The sequence below is a fragment of the Zea mays genome, chromosome 9 (genome assembly GCF_902167145.1).
Source record: "Zea mays cultivar B73 chromosome 9, Zm-B73-REFERENCE-NAM-5.0, whole genome shotgun sequence".
NCBI lineage: Eukaryota > Viridiplantae > Streptophyta > Magnoliopsida > Poales > Poaceae > Zea > Zea mays.
In genome coordinates this window covers 146,460,028-146,482,143 of record NC_050104.1, presented here as the reverse complement: position 1 = coordinate 146,482,143, position 22,116 = coordinate 146,460,028, and the positions used below count along the sequence as shown (strand labels likewise).

The 22,116-nt window shown below is 47.6% G+C and overlaps 4 protein-coding genes across 6 annotated transcripts; 2 read left to right on the top strand and 2 right to left on the bottom strand.

Annotated features, from left to right (window-relative positions):
• The first annotated feature begins 1,510 nt into the window (after positions 1-1,510).
• Positions 1,511-8,041, top strand: LOC100281527 (uncharacterized). The gene is made up of 14 exons (NM_001154445.2): positions 1,511-1,735; positions 2,330-2,558; positions 2,641-2,776; positions 2,969-3,040; positions 3,143-3,214; positions 3,396-3,467; positions 3,722-3,793; positions 3,883-3,954; positions 4,151-4,248; positions 5,541-5,711; positions 5,794-6,126; positions 6,950-7,195; positions 7,343-7,476; positions 7,610-8,041. The coding sequence occupies exons 2-14, from the start codon at positions 2,465-2,467 to the stop codon at positions 7,820-7,822; spliced, it is 1,785 nt and encodes a 594-aa protein (NP_001147917.2). The 5' UTR covers positions 1,511-1,735; positions 2,330-2,464; the 3' UTR covers positions 7,823-8,041.
• A 289-nt stretch (positions 8,042-8,330) lies between these two features.
• Positions 8,331-9,169, bottom strand: LOC100283766 (uncharacterized). The gene has a single exon (NM_001156665.2). The coding sequence runs from the start codon at positions 9,074-9,076 to the stop codon at positions 8,585-8,587; it is 492 nt and encodes a 163-aa protein (NP_001150137.2). The 5' UTR covers positions 9,077-9,169; the 3' UTR covers positions 8,331-8,584.
• Positions 9,170-13,398: 4,229 nt separating this feature from the next.
• On the top strand, positions 13,399-16,348 carry LOC100275600 (uncharacterized). Its single transcript, NM_001174439.1, has 3 exons — positions 13,399-13,846; positions 13,975-14,361; positions 15,404-16,348. The coding sequence occupies exons 1-3, from the start codon at positions 13,514-13,516 to the stop codon at positions 16,049-16,051; spliced, it is 1,368 nt and encodes a 455-aa protein (NP_001167910.1). The 5' UTR covers positions 13,399-13,513; the 3' UTR covers positions 16,052-16,348.
• Positions 16,349-16,682: 334 nt separating this feature from the next.
• On the bottom strand, positions 16,683-21,913 carry LOC103639319 (DUF3527 domain protein). Of its 3 annotated transcripts, none has more exons than XM_008662082.3 (4): positions 21,294-21,913; positions 21,123-21,206; positions 17,389-19,901; positions 16,683-17,284 (listed from the first exon to the last, which is right to left on the bottom strand). In XM_008662082.3, the coding sequence occupies exons 3-4, from the start codon at positions 19,783-19,785 to the stop codon at positions 16,997-16,999; spliced, it is 2,685 nt and encodes an 894-aa protein (XP_008660304.1). In that variant the 5' UTR covers positions 19,786-19,901; positions 21,123-21,206; positions 21,294-21,913; the 3' UTR covers positions 16,683-16,996. The 3 variants fall into 3 exon arrangements, with proteins under 3 accessions (XP_008660304.1, XP_008660305.1, XP_008660306.1); XM_008662083.3 differs by having other exon boundaries at positions 16,726-17,284; positions 21,317-21,758; XM_008662084.4 differs by lacking the exon at positions 21,123-21,206 and having other exon boundaries at positions 16,726-17,284; positions 21,294-21,757.
• Between the last annotated feature and the right edge of the window lie 203 nt (positions 21,914-22,116).

Genomic DNA, 22,116 nt, shown 5'->3' with positions numbered 1-22,116 from the left:
CAATTGATTATATTGTTGTATATATACATGTATATTATTTTTTGTTGTGGCTCGCGAGCTAAACGAGCCAGCTCGAGCTGGTTCTCTGGCTCGGTTTCTTAACTTGTTGAGCCGAGCCGGCTCCATATCCACCCATAAACGTGGGCTACATCATCACACACCAAGTATGTGACGTGAAAAAACAAATAAAACAAACACCCATCTTAATTCAATATAATGCCTACTTCATCCTAAAAACCAAGGCGACTCTAATTTTTTCTTTCGCATTGCACTTACAAAGACTAATAATAAAAAAGCGATTCTGCCTTAAAAAGAAGAGATGAGATATAGCAAAAGATGTCACATACGAGGTGTTTAATTTTCTAAAGACTAATTTTTAGTTCATCTATTTTATTTAATTTTAGTCTCTAAATTGATAAATACATAAACTAAAATACGTATTTAACAATTCAAGGACTAAAATGAAATAAAATAGAGAGACTACAAATTAGTCCCTATAAATTAAACACCTAATACTTCTTCCGTACTAAAGTAGTAGTCATTTTAGCTCTAAATTTTTATGTCCACATTCGTATTGTATATAACACATACATTAATTATTATATGAATATGGTAAAATATAAAATGAATTTAAATTAGGACAGATAGAGTATCTATTCGTCTGATTGCCTGATTGGATGCCTGTATCTGGACACGCAGGCTCGGGTGGCCCTAGCTGACCTGATACGGCAGTTTTCTATGCACGAGTGGATGCAACCAAATGGCTATAAAATGGGTTGCTTTGTATCCGCTCATGCAGCTTGCGTCTCTCTTGTGCAGGCAACTAAACAGAAGTTCAGACAGTCAATACATACGGTGGTCCAAGACGAGACGATACGGGTAACCAAACATACAGTATATGTAAGCACACCGGGGATATTTTTTTATATAAATTAAAGGAATACCTCCGCAACCACATAATCAATAAGGGCATAGCTATATGTATTTGCATGTATAGTGTATATAAATATATCTGTTAGCTTAGATTTAATCCGTATCGGCTTTTATTACTTCTACAATATTTTTGTCTATATAGATTATAGCCGTTTAAACGGTCGATTTTAATCAAAGCGACTGTTCGCTATCTTTCGAGACGCATAATTCTCTCTAACAAGTAAAGACCATGATTTTATTTTACCTCTACCTCCAAGAGGTAGAAAATGAGAGAAAACCTTTTCACCCCCACACACCCCTCTCTTCCACGGGAGGAATCTCTCGCTCTCCCAACTGATATGTCATTTTCGGTCAGCATGCCATACACGTACATGCACCCTTGATTAATCCATTTAGCTACGACTACGAGAGAAAAGAGCGGTGGGGGGAAGGAAAGGCAGAGAAAGCGGTGGCGAGGAGCAGAAAACGAGGGTGGTTTAGCTAGCTGTTCGTCCCGTGTCCCGTTCCAGTCCTCGCCCACCACCGCACGCGGACAAAACCGCTCTCCGCTCCTCACGACCTCGCCACACTCCTCACTCGCGCACACCACCACCAGTCAGTCCAGTTCCCGCAGTGCAGCAGCGGCCAGCGGCTGCCTAATCTCTCCAGCCCTTTTTCGTCCCCTAGCCACGCCGCCCACCGCTGCCGCGTCATCCGCCAGTCGTCGCCTGCCCCGCGGCTTCCGCCCCCATTCGCCGCCGAAGCACGCCGAGCCCCGTCCCAGATCGCCGCCGCGCTTCCTGCCGCCGCCGGCGCGGCGCAGGTACCCGTGCCCTCGCGCCGGATCTGCCTCTGTTTCTGCTGATTTGCGCTGGGTTTGGTGTGTGACCGTGGTAAATGCGAACGCGTTGCCGGCAGCCCCCAAGTTGCTTCGCTTAGCTCGTGCGTCGGTGGCGCCGCCTGTAGATGAGCTGTGCTTGCAGGCTGCAGCGACTCCTGACTCCGGATGCATGCTCGTGTTTGGTAGTGCCGGCTGTTAGTGTTAGCTGGGGCGTTTTTCCCTGCTTCTTTGGAAGTTACTAAAGGAGAGCGGGCATTGAATTGCTGCGAGTTGGAGCTAAGTGGCCGTGGATTTAAGCGGGGGCAGTGACAAGCGTATTAGCCCTCTACGTGTTTCTGTCCGAGCGCGAACTAGAGGCTTGCTGTCTCTGAATCAATCGTCCAGAGGCAAATTAGGAAAGTTTGCATCACATAGAAAAAAGAGAACATTTCTAACTTCCCACTGTATGGCCATCGATGTGTGCTGCATTTGGTCTGCTGTGTGTTCTTTGTGATCATATAATGGTTTGTTTGCTGAAGCGCTTCTGGTTATACTTTTGTCTTGTTAACTTTATTTTTATGGCTGTTCCTGTTCCAGGGTTGGAAATCTGTTTGACCACTCAGTGAGTGGCTTCATGTTAAATCCATTTCTGGTTTCAAGATGCTTCATCAATGACATCTGGAAACTGTAATAGTATGTGCTGATCTTCTATGCTTCATCACCTGATCATCAATGGGCTCTTTCCTGAGGAAACAGCCCAGCTACCTCTTCATTTTAATAATTCTGCACCTTGTTGCTCATGAGGCAAGAACACTGAGTTCAGATGGTATGTGATGGTTATGGCTGCTATTTGTGGCACATTTTGTCCCCTCCTATACCAAATGCTAATACTCGTTGGTATTCTACAGGCGAAGCACTTCTTGCTTTCAAAAAGGCAGTTACAAATTCAGATGGAGTCTTCCTAAATTGGCGCGAGCAAGATGCAGACCCCTGCAATTGGAAGGGTGTTAGATGTGATAGTCATAGCAAGAGAGTGATTAATCTGTAAGAACAAAGAACCATTCTTTAAGCTAACTTGGTTTGTTGTGATCTGCTTAATATTTTATCTAGATATCTACAGATTTTGCAACAGTAATTTGTTTTTTTAATGGGATAGAATTTCTCTAATATTAGAGAATGAAATTTCAGTATCTTCTATCAATGTAGCATAAATATCTGACTTACTCCTTTATTCAGGATTCTTGCATACCACAGATTAGTTGGGCCCATACCACCAGAAATTGGAAGGTTAAATCAGTTGCAAACCTTGTAAGTGTTTTCTAAAAATGAACATTTCTTAAAGTTTCTTATTGGTATTCCCATCATATCATTTGTTAGTACATCTAAATGTGTCTTCTTCTTTTGGCATAGGTCATTGCAGGGGAACAGTTTGTATGGTTCACTCCCTCCTGAACTGGGGAATTGTACCAAGTTGCAACAACTGTAAGTTTTCTAATGGCTAGAGTGCACTGTTCAGGCCTTCAGGGCATCAATGCTAGATAATGAAACAAATAATCCATGAATAGCACTGAATCGCATCAATTCAATTGCATGCTTATGTATTACAGACTTTACTGTGTGCAGTATAGGTATAGCTTTTGTTCTGATGTGGGATGACTTGCAGGTATCTACAAGGAAATTACTTAAGTGGATACATCCCTTCAGAATTCGGCGAACTGGTGGAACTCGTGGCATTGTAAGTTCAGATTTCAGAAGGAAATTTCTAATTTCAATTAACTGTTGATCATTTTTTTCAATATATCAGTGTTGTTTATCAGATAGATCTCTTCAATTAGACTGACTCAAGTTTCCAGAGATGTTTACTAATTTACTATAGTGGTATCCTAAAAGCCCAACTTAGAAAATAAGTTCACAGTGTTACTGTTTGTGTTATCCATGATAAAAAAATATAGATTGATTGTTCTATCTCGATCCTTTTTTCTCTTCCAGGGACTTATCCAGTAATACATTGAGTGGATCTGTTCCGCATTCTCTTGATAAGTTGTCCAAACTTACATCATTGTAAGTGTTCATTATTTGGGTAGATCCATCTAATTGTTATGAAAAGTTGGTGGCTCAGATAAAAATCATTTACCTGCAACCTTGTGCAGCAATGTTTCCATGAACTTCCTGACAGGAGCAATACCATCTTCTGGTTCACTTGTCAATTTCAATGAGACATCGTGAGTGATCTTACCCTGTTTTATTTATGGCATATCTATCTTATTCATTATCACACCTATGTATTTGTGTTTGATCTTGTGGATACAGATATATTGATTCATAAGCTTATCTAATTTACCTCTCCATTTTTCATTGAGTGGCAACACTACTTTCCCGTTCCTTAGATTCCATCTGAATTTGATTTTGGTAATGTAGCTTTGTTGGGAACCTTGGTTTATGTGGGAAGCAGATAAACTCGGTGTGCAAAGATGCACTTCAATCACCATCAAATGGTCTGCAGTCACCTTCCCCAGGTACTAAATATATTCTAGTAACATAGTTTTTAGCTGCAAGCATGATCATGATGTGCCTGTTTATTTATTTATTAATATCAGCATTTGGCGTGTTCACCAGTAGGAAACACGGCCTTAGCAGTTTTGAGTTGTGCAAGTTGATATGTTAGGCACATTTCATTTAGTTCAAGGGATGGACCTACAGGCTGTGTCTTTTAATTTTAGCATGCTAAGATGCAAAGAACCATGTGCCTAACTGTGGTCCCATATTCCTTGTGGGGAACTAAAAGCTATTGAATACGGCATCATTAAGTGTTAAATTCTGAGATGGTCCAATAGTCTACTTAGGGAATTAAAAGCTTTATTAGATAGCATTGTTAAGTGTTAAAGCTAAACTCAGTTACCCATATGGCCATATGCCTCATAGTTGTGGTTTGGATCAGATTTTGTGAAAACCAGGTGCATGCATGCTATCAAGGATGAGGCTTGTGGAGAACCAAAATGGTAACTATGAAGTAGATATTATAAATTTATAATAGGGGAAAAAGTTGGTGAAAGCACCACTTAGCTACAACATCGAAAGAACACAAATGATTATTTCTAACTTACAGCCTTTTGAGCCTTGACCTTTACCCGATACAGCAGTTTTATGATAACAAATAATCTAGCCTTCTATTTTGCTGGTGCCCTGCTATATAGAAAGCTTTGCTTTGGGTGAGAACTGACATTGTGTATTGCTGCTGTTGGTTGCTCTTAGCTACCCCTTTGCCTTATCTATACTACTCTATTAAGAACCTAATGTTGACACCTGATGCTACCACGGCTTCACCCTCGCGCTGACATTCTAGGCCCGCCCCAAGCGCTTTCTCACCTACTGCTCTGTGGACCCCTAGCGCCCGCGTAGCCAGCTATTGTGCCTGCCCAGCACCCGACCCGCCCACGCAGCTCCTCCTCCTCCCCCCCCCCCCCCCCCCCCCCCCCCCTACATAACAACCGTAGCAAAGCACGGGCAACTGGCTAGTAAGTTATAAGAGTTCCCAGTCCCTAGTCGTCCTAAGGGAGGGAGTATGGGTCTGCATGCTAATATGACCAGTATAAGAATCCTTCTAGGCTCATCTCTTTCAAGATTTAAAACAATTCAAACAGGCATATTTTTTCCCCTGAGAACCTATTATGTTCAATAAGTTTACATGCAAGGCCCTTCCATTAGTTGTGATTCAAGATTTGGAGTGTTGTACCACTCGCTTTATTTCTTCACATTTAAATTCTTGTTTTCTGGCATTCTTATGCATTTTGGTGTTGTCTTACAACAGACGACATGATTAACAAAAGGAACGGGAAGAATTCTACCAGACTTGTTATAAGTGCAGTGGCAACAGTGGGAGCTCTCCTATTGGTGGCTTTAATGTGTTTCTGGGGTTGCTTTCTTTACAAAAATTTTGGAAAGAAAGATATGCGTGGTTTCAGAGTTGAGCTCTGTGGAGGTAGCCTTGGCATGGAATATGTTGTGTAAGTATTTATTATTCTCTAGAGGCAATTGTTTTATGGCATTGCTTGATTTTTCAGGCTCTTCTGTTGTGATGTTCCATGGAGACCTCCCTTACTCCTCAAAAGACATACTCAAGAAGCTAGAGACTATGGATGAAGAAAATATCATTGGAGCAGGAGGCTTCGGAACTGTTTATAAACTTGCAATGGATGATGGCAATGTCTTTGCTTTGAAAAGAATAGTGAAAACAAATGAAGGGCTAGATCGGTTCTTTGATAGAGAACTTGAGATATTGGGAAGTGTTAAACATCGTTACTTGGTCAATCTTCGTGGTTATTGCAACTCTCCTTCATCAAAACTTTTGATATATGATTATCTTCAAGGTGGAAGCCTGGATGAAGTGCTGCATGGTAAAGTGTCATTTTTGTTTATCAGCATACATCTTGATTGCATTTATCTTTTCATCTTTAATTGCTTTTTTTTAAATAAACACATTAACAAGCTTGTTACCAGTCCTTTTGCCACTATGACAAGTATATCATGTTTTTGTTCAATGTGAATAACAATAAGGCTTCTTGATATTGTGGGCATAGCTATTATGGGCACATGAGAGTATGAGATGCTAGGTCACACTTGCAATTGATTCTGATATAGGGCAATGATCTAAAGGTTGAAAATATTTTTGGAGCACACCAAATCCCTGTTCTCTTTTGAGGTTATCTATAGCCCTTATAAAACAAAACCCACTAGCATGCATTTATGATATTCTATCTCTTCATGCAAGCTATCCACACCATCCCACATTTGTTGTTGTCCACTTGTCACTACAAGTACAAATTCCATCCGTCCAAGTCCAATGTCATCCCATCTCTTAGATTCACAAGCCCAGTCAATGGAAACGGTAATTTTTTTCCACGAATACTGTCACTTGAGAGTATTGTCTATTTAAATGCAAATTTTAATGCACTTCTCATTTCTCATCATAAATTTGTTACTCCACCAAAATAGTCATCACAATCATACACTTTTTAATTTAAATAATGCTCCTGCATAACTTCTGTGATCCCTACAGCAATGTGCAAGGCGTCCTTCTAGTGCTTAGAGAATTTTGCAGCCAGTCTCAACGAATCTTTTAGGATTCACACATTTTTTTTCTTGATCCGACACAGTGCAAAATAGCATTAATATTTTATGTTTACTCCTTGCTTTGTTTTTGTCCGTAAATCTTTGCAGAAAAGTCTGAACAGTTGGATTGGGATGCACGTATTAACATCATACTTGGAGCTGCAAAAGGCTTGTCTTACTTGCATCACGATTGTTCGCCTCGAATAATACATCGTGATATCAAGTCGAGCAACATCTTGCTTGACGGCAGTTTTGAGGCCCGCGTATCAGACTTTGGACTTGCAAAGCTTTTAGAGGACGAAGAATCCCATATCACTACAATAGTTGCAGGAACATTTGGTTATCTTGCGCCAGGTATGTGGAAGTCGTTCTGCTACATCCAGAGGGGAAAAAAGAAATGAACTTCTGTTTACTCTTTAATTACCGCATCGGACTTTCTCTGGTTGCTAAAATATCACTGCTAATGCTCTGAGCTAACATCAACAAAATCCAACTCCACAGAGTATATGCAGTTTGGCAGAGCCACCGAGAAGACCGATGTCTACAGTTTTGGGGTTCTGGTACTTGAAATACTCAGCGGAAAGCGGCCTACGGATGCATCCTTCATTGAGAAGGGATTAAACATTGTTGGATGGGTATGTCCTGTTATGACCTTCCCTTTGATATGCACCCTTGTCATAAGGGCTCCATTATTTTAATTCTAAGCGTGTGACCTTCTATCGAGTTGGGGTAACCTGAAAGGAAAGGATCATCTTGTCGTTTTGGCAGTTAAATTTTCTGGCTGGCGAGAACCGGGAGAGGGAAATCGTCGATCTGAATTGTGAAGGAGTGCACACCGAGACCTTGGACGCTCTGCTCTCTCTCGCCAAGCAGTGTGTCAGCTCTTTGCCGGAGGAGCGGCCGACGATGCACAGGGTGGTACAGATGCTGGAGTCGGATGTAGTTACGCCGTGCCCTAGCGACTTCTACGATTCAGAGTAGCCTCCTGGACGGACAAGCCACAGTGGTGCCGCTAGTTTCCCGTGGAGGCGCATTCCTTTATTCTTTGCAGATATTGTGTAAATGCATTGCCGCGGTGTTTGTTTGGTCTCCTCCAATCGGCTGGTTCAACGGGTGACATTTTTGCGTCTGTGTTTATCTGTCATGCTACAAGTTGGCTATGTGCTGATTTAATAAGAGAGAACTTACCAGTGTGTGTTTAAAACATTGATCTTTTGGGGTTGTTTGGTTCCGAAGGTTAAATTTTAGTCTCATCAAATCGGATGATAACCCAATTACACACACAAAAACTAAGCAGTAAGATGAGTATATTAAACCTAATTAATCTACAATAAATTAGATTTAATGAATTTGTTTCTTAGTTTAGTTTTCAACTATCTAATTATTTTCTAATTAGATTATATTTAATACTGTTAATTGGCTATTTTATAATTAGATTATATTTAATACTGTTAATTGGCGTTCAAACATAATACATACACCAAACTTTAGAACCAAACAACTCAACTTCGAAATGCTTTAAAACTGGGTTCGTTACAGACGGCACTGATACACGACGGATGAGACTTCAATATCGTTCGGAACACAGTAGCCACAACACACGCTACTCAAGACAGCCATGATACCGGTACAACACAGTTACACGGACGCTGGCATTTTATGGACACCCGGCATGTGAAGAACTACCCGATCGATCAACACTAAGACGAAGACGGCACACCATCGGTTGTGGGCTTGAGCATACTAGCCGGAGATCTGGATAGACTTGACGTCGGCCTTCTTGGCCTCCTCCTTAGGCACGGTGACGGTGAGCACGCCGTTCTCCATGGACGCACTGATCTGCTCCGTCCTGGCGTTCTCCGTCAGGCGGAACCTGCGCAGGAACTTGCCGCTGCTGCGCTCCACGCGGTGCCAGGTGTCCGTCTTCTCCTCCTGCTCCTTGCAGCGCTCGCCGCTGATCTGGAGCACGTTGCCGTCCTCCAGCTCCACCTTCACCTCCTCCTTCTTCAGCCCCGGCACGTCGGTCTTGAACACGTGCGCCTCCGGCGTCTCCTTCCAGTCGACGCGAGCGCCGGCGAAGGCGGCCGTCTCCGAGCTGGTGGTGGTGCCTCCGAACGAGGGGAACAGGCTGCTGCTGCTGCTGCTTCCAGAGCCGAAGGGAAATAAGCCCTGGAAGGGGTCCCAGAGGTCGAGGGAGAAGGGGTCGAATGCGCTTCCACGGCGAATCAGCGACATTGTTGCTCGAGCTCGAGTTTTGAGTGACGAGGGGGGATTGGGATTGTTGTTGTTTCGGCGACTCGGGTATGTGCTTTTCTTGGCTGCTCTAGGCTTCTAGCTTCTGATGAGGAGCGTCGACGCGGGAGCGGCTCAATTTATAACGAGCGATGGGAGGGCCTGCCTGTGGCCTGTGGGCTTCCGGATGTTTCTCGTCTTGTGTGCCCCAGGGTGGGCTAGAAGTTACTAGATTTCACGATTGGGCCAGAACCAGAATTCACTCAGACTTCCCATCCAACAAACTTGACCTGCTAGATTGATCTGGAATCTTCGACAATCTCTTGTTCGTGGAGTGAGTGAATTCCCTTGTTCGACTATCACGGTTGGCCCAACCGTTTTGCATTTGTGGCCCAGTTTTCCAAATCCAGTGGCCACCAGTACTTTCTCGCACGAGACATAATCCGTGTGTTTGGATATCGTATAAGCGGAGCCAGGATGGTATGAGTCTAGCTAGTATTAGTGGAACCAGGGTAAATTTATGCAGATGCTTTTGTTTGGTTATTTGTATCGACTCATGCAGAACAGATACAGACTTTGTTTGGTTGGTTGCACTAAAATATGTCTTATTAGAGAAGAGTATATAAAAAACCTTCAAATATTATGTAGCATGAGTGGTCTAGTTTTGTTCCTAAAAATCTCAAAAACATAAATATAAAATCGGTTGGGTGATCATATTTTTAAATTGCAAGATATAACAAAAAAACTATCTAAAACTGTTTCTCGTGAACTGTGTCGTTGCATACCATGAGCATGCATGTCGGCGTACGCTCGCTTGGAGCGTTCCTCGCGGGCCTGGCTGCGCCCGTTTTCTTGCATGTGTGGAACTTGGATGTATAAAGAAGCGAACCAAACAAATACAACTTTACGTATCCGCGGGCGCAACTTCTATAGTCATGCAGTCTACCAATCACGCGGAATAAGTCGTACGAACGAAGGGTTAGTTCTGTCATTATTTTTACCGTGTCTCACTTTACATTTATACTAGTCCTATGCTCTCGCGTATTGTTAAGGCTTTTTGCACAAAAAATATATGTGTTATTTTGATTAGATAAATGTGAATGTCGAGCTAACAACCCCTCACTTGTACATAAACACAAAATAAAATATGAAGTAACATAGTACCAGCAAGGCAGTAAATACTAGGTGTTTAGCAATTTTTAGTGCTCTTATAAACAACTAAAATTTTATTGAACATGGCTTGTCTATCATCACAACCAAACACTATGATATTGTACAAGTTTACTAAGCAAATAATTAGACCATAGCTCTTCTAGAGACATATGTGGCCAATAGGTCATGTCCGGCCAGCACGACCCAAATCCGTTATAGACCGTGCTGATTTAATCGGACCGAAGCAAGATACAGATAAATGACAGGCCGCACCGCGTGCCCATCCGTGAGCCGAAGTCTGAAGCTAAGCACAACCTGACTACAGAGAAACAGCAGGCATTGTGATACGATCCTTTGTTGGTTGTCGCTCTTCTAGTCACTCCAACGTTTAGGCGATGGGGGTCTATGTGTGGATTAGAGTTTAGGGTATGGTACTAGTGTTGGCTTTTCCTGCGACCCTTTAATTCTTTATATAGCGTCGTGTGATCGGGAGAGATTCCAACCGAGGTTAGCATGAACCCTCCCAATCAAGAATCCGGTTTAAGGAGATGGATAGTTAGGTTAAGCTCAATCCAATCACTGATGACCGACCATAGAGGATACACAACACTCCAGAGTCAAGAGCACAGAATGAGAAGATTTCAGTTCGCAACTACATCTCCCACCATTTCTAGGCAGAGCGATTTAATGGTGTACAGGAGTCACATTAAACGATTAAATAGACTGAAAGCTCGTTCCAAAAGAAAAAGGAGACGGAAGGAAGTCTAACGCTACATTCCGTCATTCGATCTGAATTCTCATCATCTGAATGACACAGACAGCTTCCCGCTAACATCTGTAGGGTACAAGGGTCCGCGCAGTAATTTGCTCACCGAGCATTCCAATGCAACCTAAACGATACATACTCACACTGTCACGTTGTGTACGTCTTCACACCGACTCGTCGACGACGACATGTCCAACGAACCTGTCCTCTTTCTGCGAGTTTGTCTCCGTCCCAGCCCACCCAGCCAGCCGTCTTTTGGTGGCTACCGATCGGGAAGCAGTGTGTGAAGCACAGGGTCCCCTGGCTTCGGACACAGCTCTTTGTAGCTGTGTTGTGTTGTCACAGGTACAGACAAATGCCCAGTCTCGCTGAGAAGAGAGAACTCTCCGCTTGTCTTGTTCTTTTTTTTCACGAGCTACGGAATCTTCGAAGCACACCTGTTTGTTTGACAGTGTTTCTGATTCACCCGATGGCTGATGGTTTAGGAATCAACGTGTGTTGGTGCCGTCGCTTTCTGCGCCAGTCGTCCTAGGAAACGTCATGCCGTACCCGTACTACAGGTCGATGCCGAAAACACGCCACGCCAGTGTGGATCCAGTCCAGACCGGCATTTCGGTCAGTAGTGGACTAGCGGTGCGGGAGAGGGAGAAAACAAAAATACAGGCCTCGCCGCTCGAAGGCAGATGAGACTTGAGAGCACCAAGAAATCGCCGTTTCCCCACCCCACGTTCCGTATGTCCTTCCTTTCCACCAGCACTGGTTTTCGCCGCAGATTGTGGAACTAAAGTAACAGGAACGTGAGCTTCCCTCGATCGTTCACGAAAATTCATCGTCGCCGTGTGGATCAGAGTCTGTCCGTGGCGAAAACGCGGCCAGCCATCTGACCATCTTCCCCCCACCTGAGCTCGCGCCGGCCGGCGCATATAGAGGCCTCGCTTTACAGCTCCAAAGTGCCGGGCACGCACCGTGTTTTCTGTGCCTGGATCGCGGGCAGCTAACGCAGGCAGCAACTGTCACCAAACCGGAATTCCTGCAGGCAGGTCGTCCCACATCTCCACGCCGACGTGACCACCGGAACCACCCACCACACCACTTGAGTCAGTGCCCTCGATCGATGAGTGAGGAATGTCGGTCTGATTGATCCCTGCTGGGTCTCGCATGCCCAGCCGGACACCTGTAGTCTGTGGAGCGCGCGCGGTCGAGGTCGATCTCAACAGTGATTAGGACAGAGTGGTTGTGGGCTTGTAGCCATGGCCGTTAAGCTAGCCGTCGCAGCAACAAGCAACCTAGGTGGCAGCCCGCAGACGATGACAGGATCAAACCCCCCACACCCCCCTACGACCGCGACGCGAATGAATACAGCAGCACGCACCTTGCGGGGCGATGCGGCCGACGCAAACGTACACCACCACCAGTCCACCACCATAGCAAGCAAGATCGGCGGCGGGCGGCCGCGCGCCGTTCGTTCTGACCTCGCCGATCGAGCTGTCCCCCGCCGGCGCCGCGCGAGGCAGGAAGGCCGCCCGGCCGGCTGGCGCAACCACCGGGGATTGAGCGCCGATCGTTACGGCACCTAACCTAACACGGCACCCGCCCCTAGCGATTCGGGTGCGCGAGGCAACGTCAACGGATCGAGTGTACTGCTGGTCGTCCCTCCGAATCTTTCGTACTCCGCAGTACCAGTTATGGAAAGGGACTCGGCCGTGGTGGCAGCGCGGGTTTGATCGAACTGGGATGGGACTATGGGAGTGAGTGATGAAGCAAAAAAAAAAAAAAACGGACGGAATTGGTGCCGTGCGTCTCGGCCTTTTCCTTCCGTTCTTGGCGAGTCTAGACTCTAGAGTTCAAACCGAGTACGTACACCGAGCACGGCATGCTCCAAAATCTCTGAGCTGATCTACCAGTAATCTAGGCAAGTCCGAATCCGAACTGCACCATCGCTATTGCGCTTAATTAGACCAAGCAAAGCATCCATGACATGTTTGTTTATATTCGAAAGAAGGCGTATTTGGTGTTTCGCCAACCATCATCCCACGATCGTGCTAGAGGGTCCACATAAGTAGACACCCATCCCATGCACGGAATATGTGGGAACAGACGACCACTAGCACCACTACACAAAGCCCGAAAGGGATATTGGGGTCGTCGCAAAAAAGGGCAACCCGTAGTCGTATGTGCACACAGCACACAAACGACAAGATCTCGAGCAAGATTATAGTAATTTTCTGAAATCTTTAACAAGGCATACCGCATACAGTACGTAGCAGTGTCCGTGCGGCTGTCGCGAAATAATGGCAGGCCCCACCTACCAGCTGCTCCCCCACGATTCATAAAAACAAAACCGGTGCAAGTCCACCGAGGCCCCAGGACAGGCACTGAGGTCTGAGGCACGCACATACATACCACGCGCGCTCCAGAGGACTTGTGCGCTCGTCAGGCCACAACCGCAGCGCGGCACAAGACCAACGGGGAAGAGGAAGGCAGTGAGCTGTTCCGCACCCGCCGCCCGCCCGTCTCATCTGATGAGGAAGGTCTGCCCGAACCTCGAGCGCGACGACGCGCTGGACACGGTGCTGGAGGTGCCCATCCCCGAGGAGATGTTCTCCGGCGGCGGCGGCGGCGGCGGCGGCTCCTGCGGGTTCAGGTTCGGCTGCACCAGCGTCAAGGCGTGGATGCGGTCGCACGCCGCTGACCGGTGCGGCGCGGGCGAGCCGTGCTCCATGAGCCGCGGGGAGCTGCAGCTCATGCTAGGCGTCATCGGCGCGCCGCTCGTCCCGCTGCCCGTCGCCGTCTGCTGCCGCGCCGAGCAGTCGCCCTGCTCCGTCCTCTGCGAGCAGCTCAAGACCGGTCCAATCGTACGTAGTATACGACTACGGTCCACGGCCGGCCGGCGTTCTGGTTGATGGTTGTTCTTGGTCGATGAGGGCGCTGAGCCGCTGACCCATCCGTCTGTGTCTGTCTATCTATCGCGCTGTGGTTCCAGGAGTCGTCGTCCGCCAAGTACATCGTGCAGCAGTACGTCGCGGCGTCGGGCGGGGAGCGGGCGCTGGACAGGGTCAAGAGCATGTACGCGATGGGCAAGGTGCGGATGACGGCCGCGGAGCAGCTCAACGGCAGCGACGCCGCCGGCGGCCACTGCGGAGGAGCCACCGGAAAGGGGAACCGCGGCGGGAGGAGGAAGGGCCGCGGCGGCGAGGTCGGCGGGTTCGTGCTGTGGCAGAAGAGGCCGGAGCTGTGGTGCCTAGAGCTCGTCGTGTCCGGCTGCAAGATCAGCGCCGGCAGCGACGGAAAGGTCGCGTGGCGCCAGACGCCGTGGCACCAGTCCCACGCTTCCCGCGGCCCCCCGCGCCCGCTCCGCCGCTCGCTCCAGGTGCGTAGCCGTAGCGTAGCGTACGCCCGTGGTTTCGTGTACGGTTTCCAGCTAGCTCCGCACTGTTTCACGCGGTGTGCTCTCGAGTGCCTTCCGTACGCACGCGGCCGTAGCCCGTAAGGCACGTAGCCACCTAGGACTTGTCGAATGTGTGGTCGCGTAGCATTTTGCTTGAAAACGTAGCACTTAACTCATTTCAAAGTTCAAACCCCCAGCGATAAAAAGCCTGTCCAACTCACAGTCAGAGAAGCCGATCTTAATCTGACGTACTGAGCAGAGCAGAGCAACCCCATTGCTAGAGTCTAGAGTTGCTGGACATGATGCCACAGCACGTAGCATGTACACACCCACGGTCCACCCGATTCCCAGTGACAGTGACAGGACAAATTCATCATCACGTAGGCAATAGATACCTTTGTCAGGGCATGTCGATCTCCGCTGCATATACTGTCGGCAGGACAGTGCAGATAGATCGAACGCGGAACGCCCACGCGGACTAGAGACATCATGAGGCCTTTTCAGCACTCGCCGATCGCCGAAATCATGTCACCGACGCCGGAGCTGCGATCCGCAGCCGAGGTCCAGGCCAGTGTCGGGGGGGATAAGGCCGACCAAGTGGTACACAGACTCATCATCATTGGCCGTGGCCCGTGGCAACATTCTGTCGCCTCCCTCCCGGGAGGGGTCTGTACTCTGTAATTAGCGGAACAGCAGCGGCGCGGAGGATGCACACGCGTAGGCGCTTAGCGCGGGGCAGCGTGATTAATAGATCGGACTCGGCCGGCCGGCCGGCCCTGGTCCTTTAGCACTCCAACGTGCGGCCATGTGCGCGGACGCGGCCGGACACAACACGTGAGAGTGAGACCCTTCGCGCACCACATCAATCGGTTGGTGGTGCCGGACAGCAGCAGGCGGTCTACCCGACTCTCCCCGCTAATCGCGCTGCACCAACCTGATGGTAGTAAACAGCAACGTACGGGCCCAGGGGACCGACACGGCACGCTGACCGATCGTTTACATGGTAGTATCTACTGACATGCAGGGCCTCGACCCGCAGCTGACGGCGAGCCTGTTCGCGGACTCGGTGTGCATCGGCGAGCGGAGCGTCGACGGCGAGGACTGCTTCGTGCTCAAGGTGGAGGCGGAGGCGTCCAGCCTGCGCGCGCGCAACAGCGGCAGCGTCGAGATCGTCCGGCACACGCTGTGGGGCTACTTCAGCCAGCGCACGGGCCTGCTGGTGCAGCTCGAGGACTCGCACCTGCTGCAGATCAGGTCCGGCGGCGGCGGCGGCGGCGGGAGCATCTTCTGGGAGACCACCGTGGAGTCCCGCCTCGGCGACTACCGCGCCGTCGACGGCGTGAACATCGCCCACGCCGGGCGCACCGCCGTCTCGCTCGTCAGGTTCGGCGACTGCCAGCAGGACGGCAGCAGCGCCAGGACGCGCATGGAGGAGACGTGGGACATCGAGGAGGTGGACTTCAACATCTGGGGCCTGTCCATGGACTGCTTCTTGCCGCCCAGCGACCTCCGGGAGGGGGGCAAGGAGAGCCAGGACGTCGCCGTCGCTGTCGCCAAGGCCGATGCGCGACCCCCGCCGATAAGGATACCTGCGGTGGCCGTGCGCGTCGGGCCCTCGCAGGTGGCTGCCGTCAGCATGGACGACTCGGACTCGCTCATCGCGAGGCCATGACTACTCCTGCCGTACCCGTACGTACGTGCTTACAGTGCTGAGTGAAGAGCAAGTATACGTGGCACTTGTTAGTTGTTACTACAGGATCATACTTGTCGCAAGATCTGTAAATATATTGCAGTTTGAGATTTTTCCCCCTTCGAGAGGTGTCAGGTGTGGATTTACCTCAGCTAGAATTGAGGCCAGAAGCAGTAGTGAGTAATCCGAACTAGATGTTCGGCGTATAGCTGCATTGTAAATTCTAATGAACTAGTCCTGTAAATCTGAAAGAAAATCCCAGTTCTTCTGCCCAGTCACAATACTGAAGTACGTAATTTATTTTCTTCCTGCTCATATGCTCCAGCTATTCTTCTCTATCTGACAGAACAATTTGAAACCGCGTCACAACTGTTGCAGTCCTGGAAGGCTTAGGGCATGTTTGGATCGCAGCCTCACTTGCCACACTTTGCCTAACTTTTCTGCCTAAGGTTAGTTCTTCAATTCGAACGACTAACCTTAGGCAAAGTGTGACATAGCTAGCCACGAACCAAACAGGCCCTTAATCTGGACGCATTCAGAAACGAGAGGCTTCAGACATCCAGAAAACATAACTTCAGCAGCTGCACAAATGCTGCTGCGATGCAACGCACAATTTAAACAAGGGTTGCAACAGATTGCAGGCGCATTTCAGCATATACAGAAGCAACAGATAAGCGGACATATAAAAGGGTAACTAAGCACTGAGATGGACCTTGCAGCCACATCACGGTACTGGTACAGTCATACACCATCAACAACATCACAGCATGTACAGGGAGCTATCTCTAAAGACTTGCGCAGAGATTGTCACTTTGGACATGCGTATTACATATGGACCATTGGACCATGGTATATCAATCCCACCGGCACTACGCAGCTGAAGAAAGAGGACAGACACAGAAAGAACATACACTAAATCGTGATAAGCTAGGCTCGGCCTACAGGAGAAAGAGGTGGCCGGTGGGGCACATAGCTTGTCGGAGGCCTTCTTCCTTGACTGGCTGCCATTGCCTTGAGCTCATGACCAGCAAGGAGATCATGCTCCTGCTCTGCTTGCGAGCCAACTTGCGTTCTTCTTGGGTACCTTCCATGGAGCATCACTATACACATTGCAAAAGCCTGAAGTAATGCAATGGATGATCTGAATTCCACTGTATAAAGCCCCTCTTTGAAGGAAGTCATACTGAAGGCATGCCTCTCTTCTCGTGATCGACCCTGCGAATACAAGTTACCATCAGTTTATTTGTTCCATCATAACGGAGGTAAATTCTGGTCATAGGCAAAATAGGGAGGGGGGGGGGAGGAAGATTAGGGCAGACCTGATCTAGAAGCTCAAATCTCTGGCTGCCATCCTTTGCCTGGTTAGCCTGAATGGCATCATTTTCTTCGGACGCATCAGTGAGGACGCTTAGCATACAACCTTCATCCCATCCGCCACAGTCACAAGCTCCTCCTGACCTCCACCTCTCAATCAAAGGCAATGGCTGTCCAGATGTTATTGTGCCATGGAAGCCATCAGGAAGTACTGCAACAACATTGGCTGAAGCAGAATTAGCACTTCTCGTGCTAGGATGGAAATTTCCCAGTGGGGGGCAACCACAGCCAATTGGCATTGAATTTCTTTGCCTGGTATTCTGTGAAGATGATTGCTTCGAGGTTTCTGCTTCTTGCTGAGGAAGTGTGCTGATAAAAGCTGCAAGCTCTCCACTAACATTTGAATCACCTGATTCTTCAGACGATGGTAGAAATTTGGAACCAACCAACACAAATTCCCTGTGTACATGAACATCGGTTGTATGGTGGCATCTTGATTTTCGACGCGCAACCTTTATTTCCCCAACTATGCTAGATAAAAGGTGATGTTTTTTGTTCTTGCCCCCTGTCTTGATCCAAGCTCCACTTTTTTTCTTCGGTTCTTCAACAGTGAATACAGCATATGTGCTTTCCAGACCATCCTTTTCAGGGATGCCCTTCCTTCTAACAGTGGCTGCCAGGATGTCAGAATCACCATAAGAGAGTATGAATAAAGGCAAGCCGTTCTTCCATGCTAGCTGCAGAAGTGCTTGCCTTGTTGTTGCTGAATCATTTCCTTTTTGTATGTATCTTGCACTGTTCAATAGCACACGGGGAGGAGGCTGATTTCTATTTTCTTCGATCAGATAATTCGAATTGACTACCAAATCAACCGACCTTCGCTGAACATTATGTGGCACTGATTTCCCCAAGTCCAGAGACTGCTTGGTGGTATTGACTGGAAGTTGACACTTAGGAACAAATGAAGGACGTACTGGACTAGAATGTCTTGGCTTTAATATTGGATCTAACATCCTCCTCAATGGGCTTCGCCTACCTTTGCTGTTGGGTGATGACCTGTCTCCTGTCTTATCGACAGGAGGAACTATATTGGGTTGTCGAATATGTGGTGACTCCTTGAGGCTAGAGCTGCAGCTCCCTCGATTCATCCCAGAACCTAGATGACAATAAGGCATCTTATCACTAAACTTTGCTGAGTATTGGGGAGGATTCTCAGTGACATTCATGGCAGATTGGTTCCGGTTAGAATTTTTACTCACTTTTGCATCTCCAGCCTCAGTGCTAGTGATGCCAATCTCTTTGGCTGCTGAATCTATGATGGGAAGTGGACATGAATATGGGATTCGAGGAAATTCAAGGGATGGCTCAATATCCTCCAGTAAATAGTCAGACGACTTACTGTCATTTCTAGCTGTGTCCATTACAGCATCAGACGTTAGTGACTCAAAATTTTCCCCATTCAAGCCAATACTCTGTTCAGGATCATTACACATGGAGTCATTGGTATTTGATGCGAAGAAATGTTTCCCAATGTTATCGCTGTCTGCAAAAAGCCTACGAGAACAATGATGGACAACGTCTTCAGTCTTCCGTCTAGTCTCTTCATCTCCAACCATTTCATGTCTTCCACAACTTCTAGAGGAAGAACCTAGAGAGTCTGAGGCTAAAGAAACATTGCTGAGACCCAACCCAACATAATTATGACCGTTCTCTGGACAGGGATGTGTGCCATGACCTGACAATAAGCTCAGTACTGCAGAATTTGGGCTAGGTGGACATCTGGCCCTCTCATGGTGTTTATCTGTGAGCCTATTCTGCTGTGCTCTGATGGATGAATGATGATGGCCACTCATTGGGGTAGATTGATTACTCTCAAGAGATCTGCTGCTGGGGCTTGGAGAAGAATGTGATGGAGATGGGAATAGTACAGACCTGCTAGTATTGGGTGGAGATGGTCCATAGCTTCTAGTGAGCTTATGCTTTTCTTGCTGAGACCAGTTAGCAAGAAGCCCCCACTCAAGAACTCCAACATTCAGTGCCTTGTCTTGAAGATGGTCAGAAGTTTCTTTACGCTGTAAATATGAAGGAACATTTGACATATGTTTAACAAGTTCATCAACAGTAGCTGCCTTTCGACCAGGCCATGGTTTTGAGCCCTTCTTGCATTCCCCACCCCAAGACTCTCGTTGCCTTTGGAACCTATCATTCTTCACAACTCTAACTTCATCTTCAAATTTTGCATCTACGTTTCCATTGACTGTTGTGACCATGTCCTTTGGCATGTGTACAATTTGGCCATACTGTGAATTTCCCTTCTTTTGCCCATCACGACCTGATATGATCTTCACATTCCTTTCGCTGTTCATCTGACCTTTGTTGGAATATTTATGATGTGTGAACATATGAAGCAGAAGTTTCAGGTATATCTTAGTGTATGACCAGAACACAATTATCACTTGATTCAGTTCAGTATGCTGTGATTCAAATAGACATTGAGGAAACCGCACTTCCCAAAAACCTGAAAATGCAAAAGATAGGCCAATAAATTATCAGATATATAATTCCTATTAGGCTAGTACAAGTTCACTGCAATTAATCATCGCTCATCAGCAAGAAGGTACTCCCTCTGTTCCTGAATAAATAGATCCCTAGAGTTGTCTTAAGTCATTTCTAGAAAAAAACTATCAAGGTTGATGACATCAAATTAGTATCAGTAGATATATCATAGAATATATTTTCGTAACACGCTCACATTTTATGTCATAGATGTTGTTTCTCTTTTATGTAACGTTAGTTAAGCTTGCACGGATTCTAGGAATTGATTTATTTGGGGATGTAGGGAGTAGCAGGCTCCCTTCGAAAAGTAAAGTAGCAGGCAGTAGAAATACCATTCAATACTGTATTATCTTAAATAAATTAATTAAGAACTAAGAATGTGCCATAGATGACAGCATTCTGTCTCCCGAGAATCCTGTGTGTATGGGTTATGATGTTTCCACATGTCTGCATTGACCAGGGGTTTGCCCACCAACAGCTTTTGGCACAATAATGTTCTAATGAGGACATGTCAATAAGCGTACAAGGTATAGAAAAAGTAACAAAAGAAGGGCTTCCACTAATGATAAAAAAGACACCCAAACACTTCAAAGGACGGATTGATGATAATATCCACACACTTGAGTCACTTCCGAAATAAAGAAAAGAATATGCAACTGCCAAGGGACCACGCAGCCGCCCATAGTTCAGTACTTCAGCCCATGCAATGTGTGCCATGGACAACGGAGCAGCTGTTCATGTTTTCCTGACGAAAAACAAAAGTTCTCCGTATCTTGAGTTGTTGACTGGCTTGAAAAAAAAAATGGACCAACGAGCCTATGTATAACAAAGACTCTTTTACAGTGGGTACCACCATAAAACTGCAGTTACAAAACAGGAGCAAGGACCCGAAATGCTTCGAAATACATCAGGAGCTGTGGGTTGAAAATTGAAATTGAAACAAAACCTTTTCCACCCTTTCCTTTTGCAGATTAGCCACAAATTGCGTCAACAAATATTACTAGCTAGAGCACTAGAAATAAGTTAAGAATTCACATTGCAAGCCGCAGCACTAAACCCTCGACATAAACCCCCTTCAGTCGTCACTCTCTCTATCCCCCACGAGTCCCCTAACGAATCGAATCAGCCCTTAGTACCCAGAAATAGAAACGAATGCGCGCATAAAACCGATGTGAGCAAATACCAGTTTGCTCGAAGAAAATCGGCCACTCAAGTCACCAAATCATCAAGATCCAAACTGGGGACCGCACCGGCAGATCTACCACTCCTGCAGCAACACCACCAAGAAGGATCGGCAATCGACCACAAAAGGCAGTGCAAAATCGCCACTGCAACAAAATAAAGGATGCATCACCTGAGGGAAAGGGAGAGACGAACCGATAGCTCGATGCAGTGACCGGTGAGGGAAAAAGGCAAGTGGACTGAATAGAGACCTCCGGCGGATTGGTATACGGCGGGGGTTGGAGGTGTGGTTGGTACTTGGTAGTAGGAGCCGCAGTGCTACGCTGCCTACTGGCTACTGCTACTCCCTATCCCCCTCCCCTCGTATAGGCAGTAGGTTGGGCGACCAGGTAGGTGGCGGGTGCCGCCGCGCGGCGCGCTTTGTGGCCTTGTGGTGCGCCCCGCGTGCTCGACTGCTCGCTCGCTGCTGGCCCGCTTCTTCCCTCGACCCCTCCCACGGTTTCACTCGACGTTTCTACCTGTACTGCCACGGTGCAATCCTTGTGATTCGGATGTGTGTGTGTGCGCGCGTGCGCGGGGTACTGGAGAAAAGCACGAAACTGGGCAGTTTCGTTGTCGGCGTCGGGATCACGAGGGGCACGAAACTGGGCTATTTCGTTCACGGACGATGGATTGGATCTTGAAGTGGTGGGAACGGGGAAAGAAAAGCGCGGGGCGCCGGGGGCGGACGAGCAGGCGGGTAGCTGGGCCGCTGGGGAGGGGCCGGAGCCCGGAGGTGGCTCCTTTGTCGCAGGTCGCAGCAGTTTGACGTGCGCGAGGGTTGCGTGCGCCAGGGTGGTGAGGTCAGCAGCGGCTGCAATGGCACGATGCCCAGGCGGCATCCCCATCCTGCCATGATGCCATCCGTTCGGGTTGGACCGGTTTCATTATTGCTGGAGTCCTGTACAATCTCTTCTTTCTACTGTTAACAGTACCAGTTTTTCAGTTTATCTGCG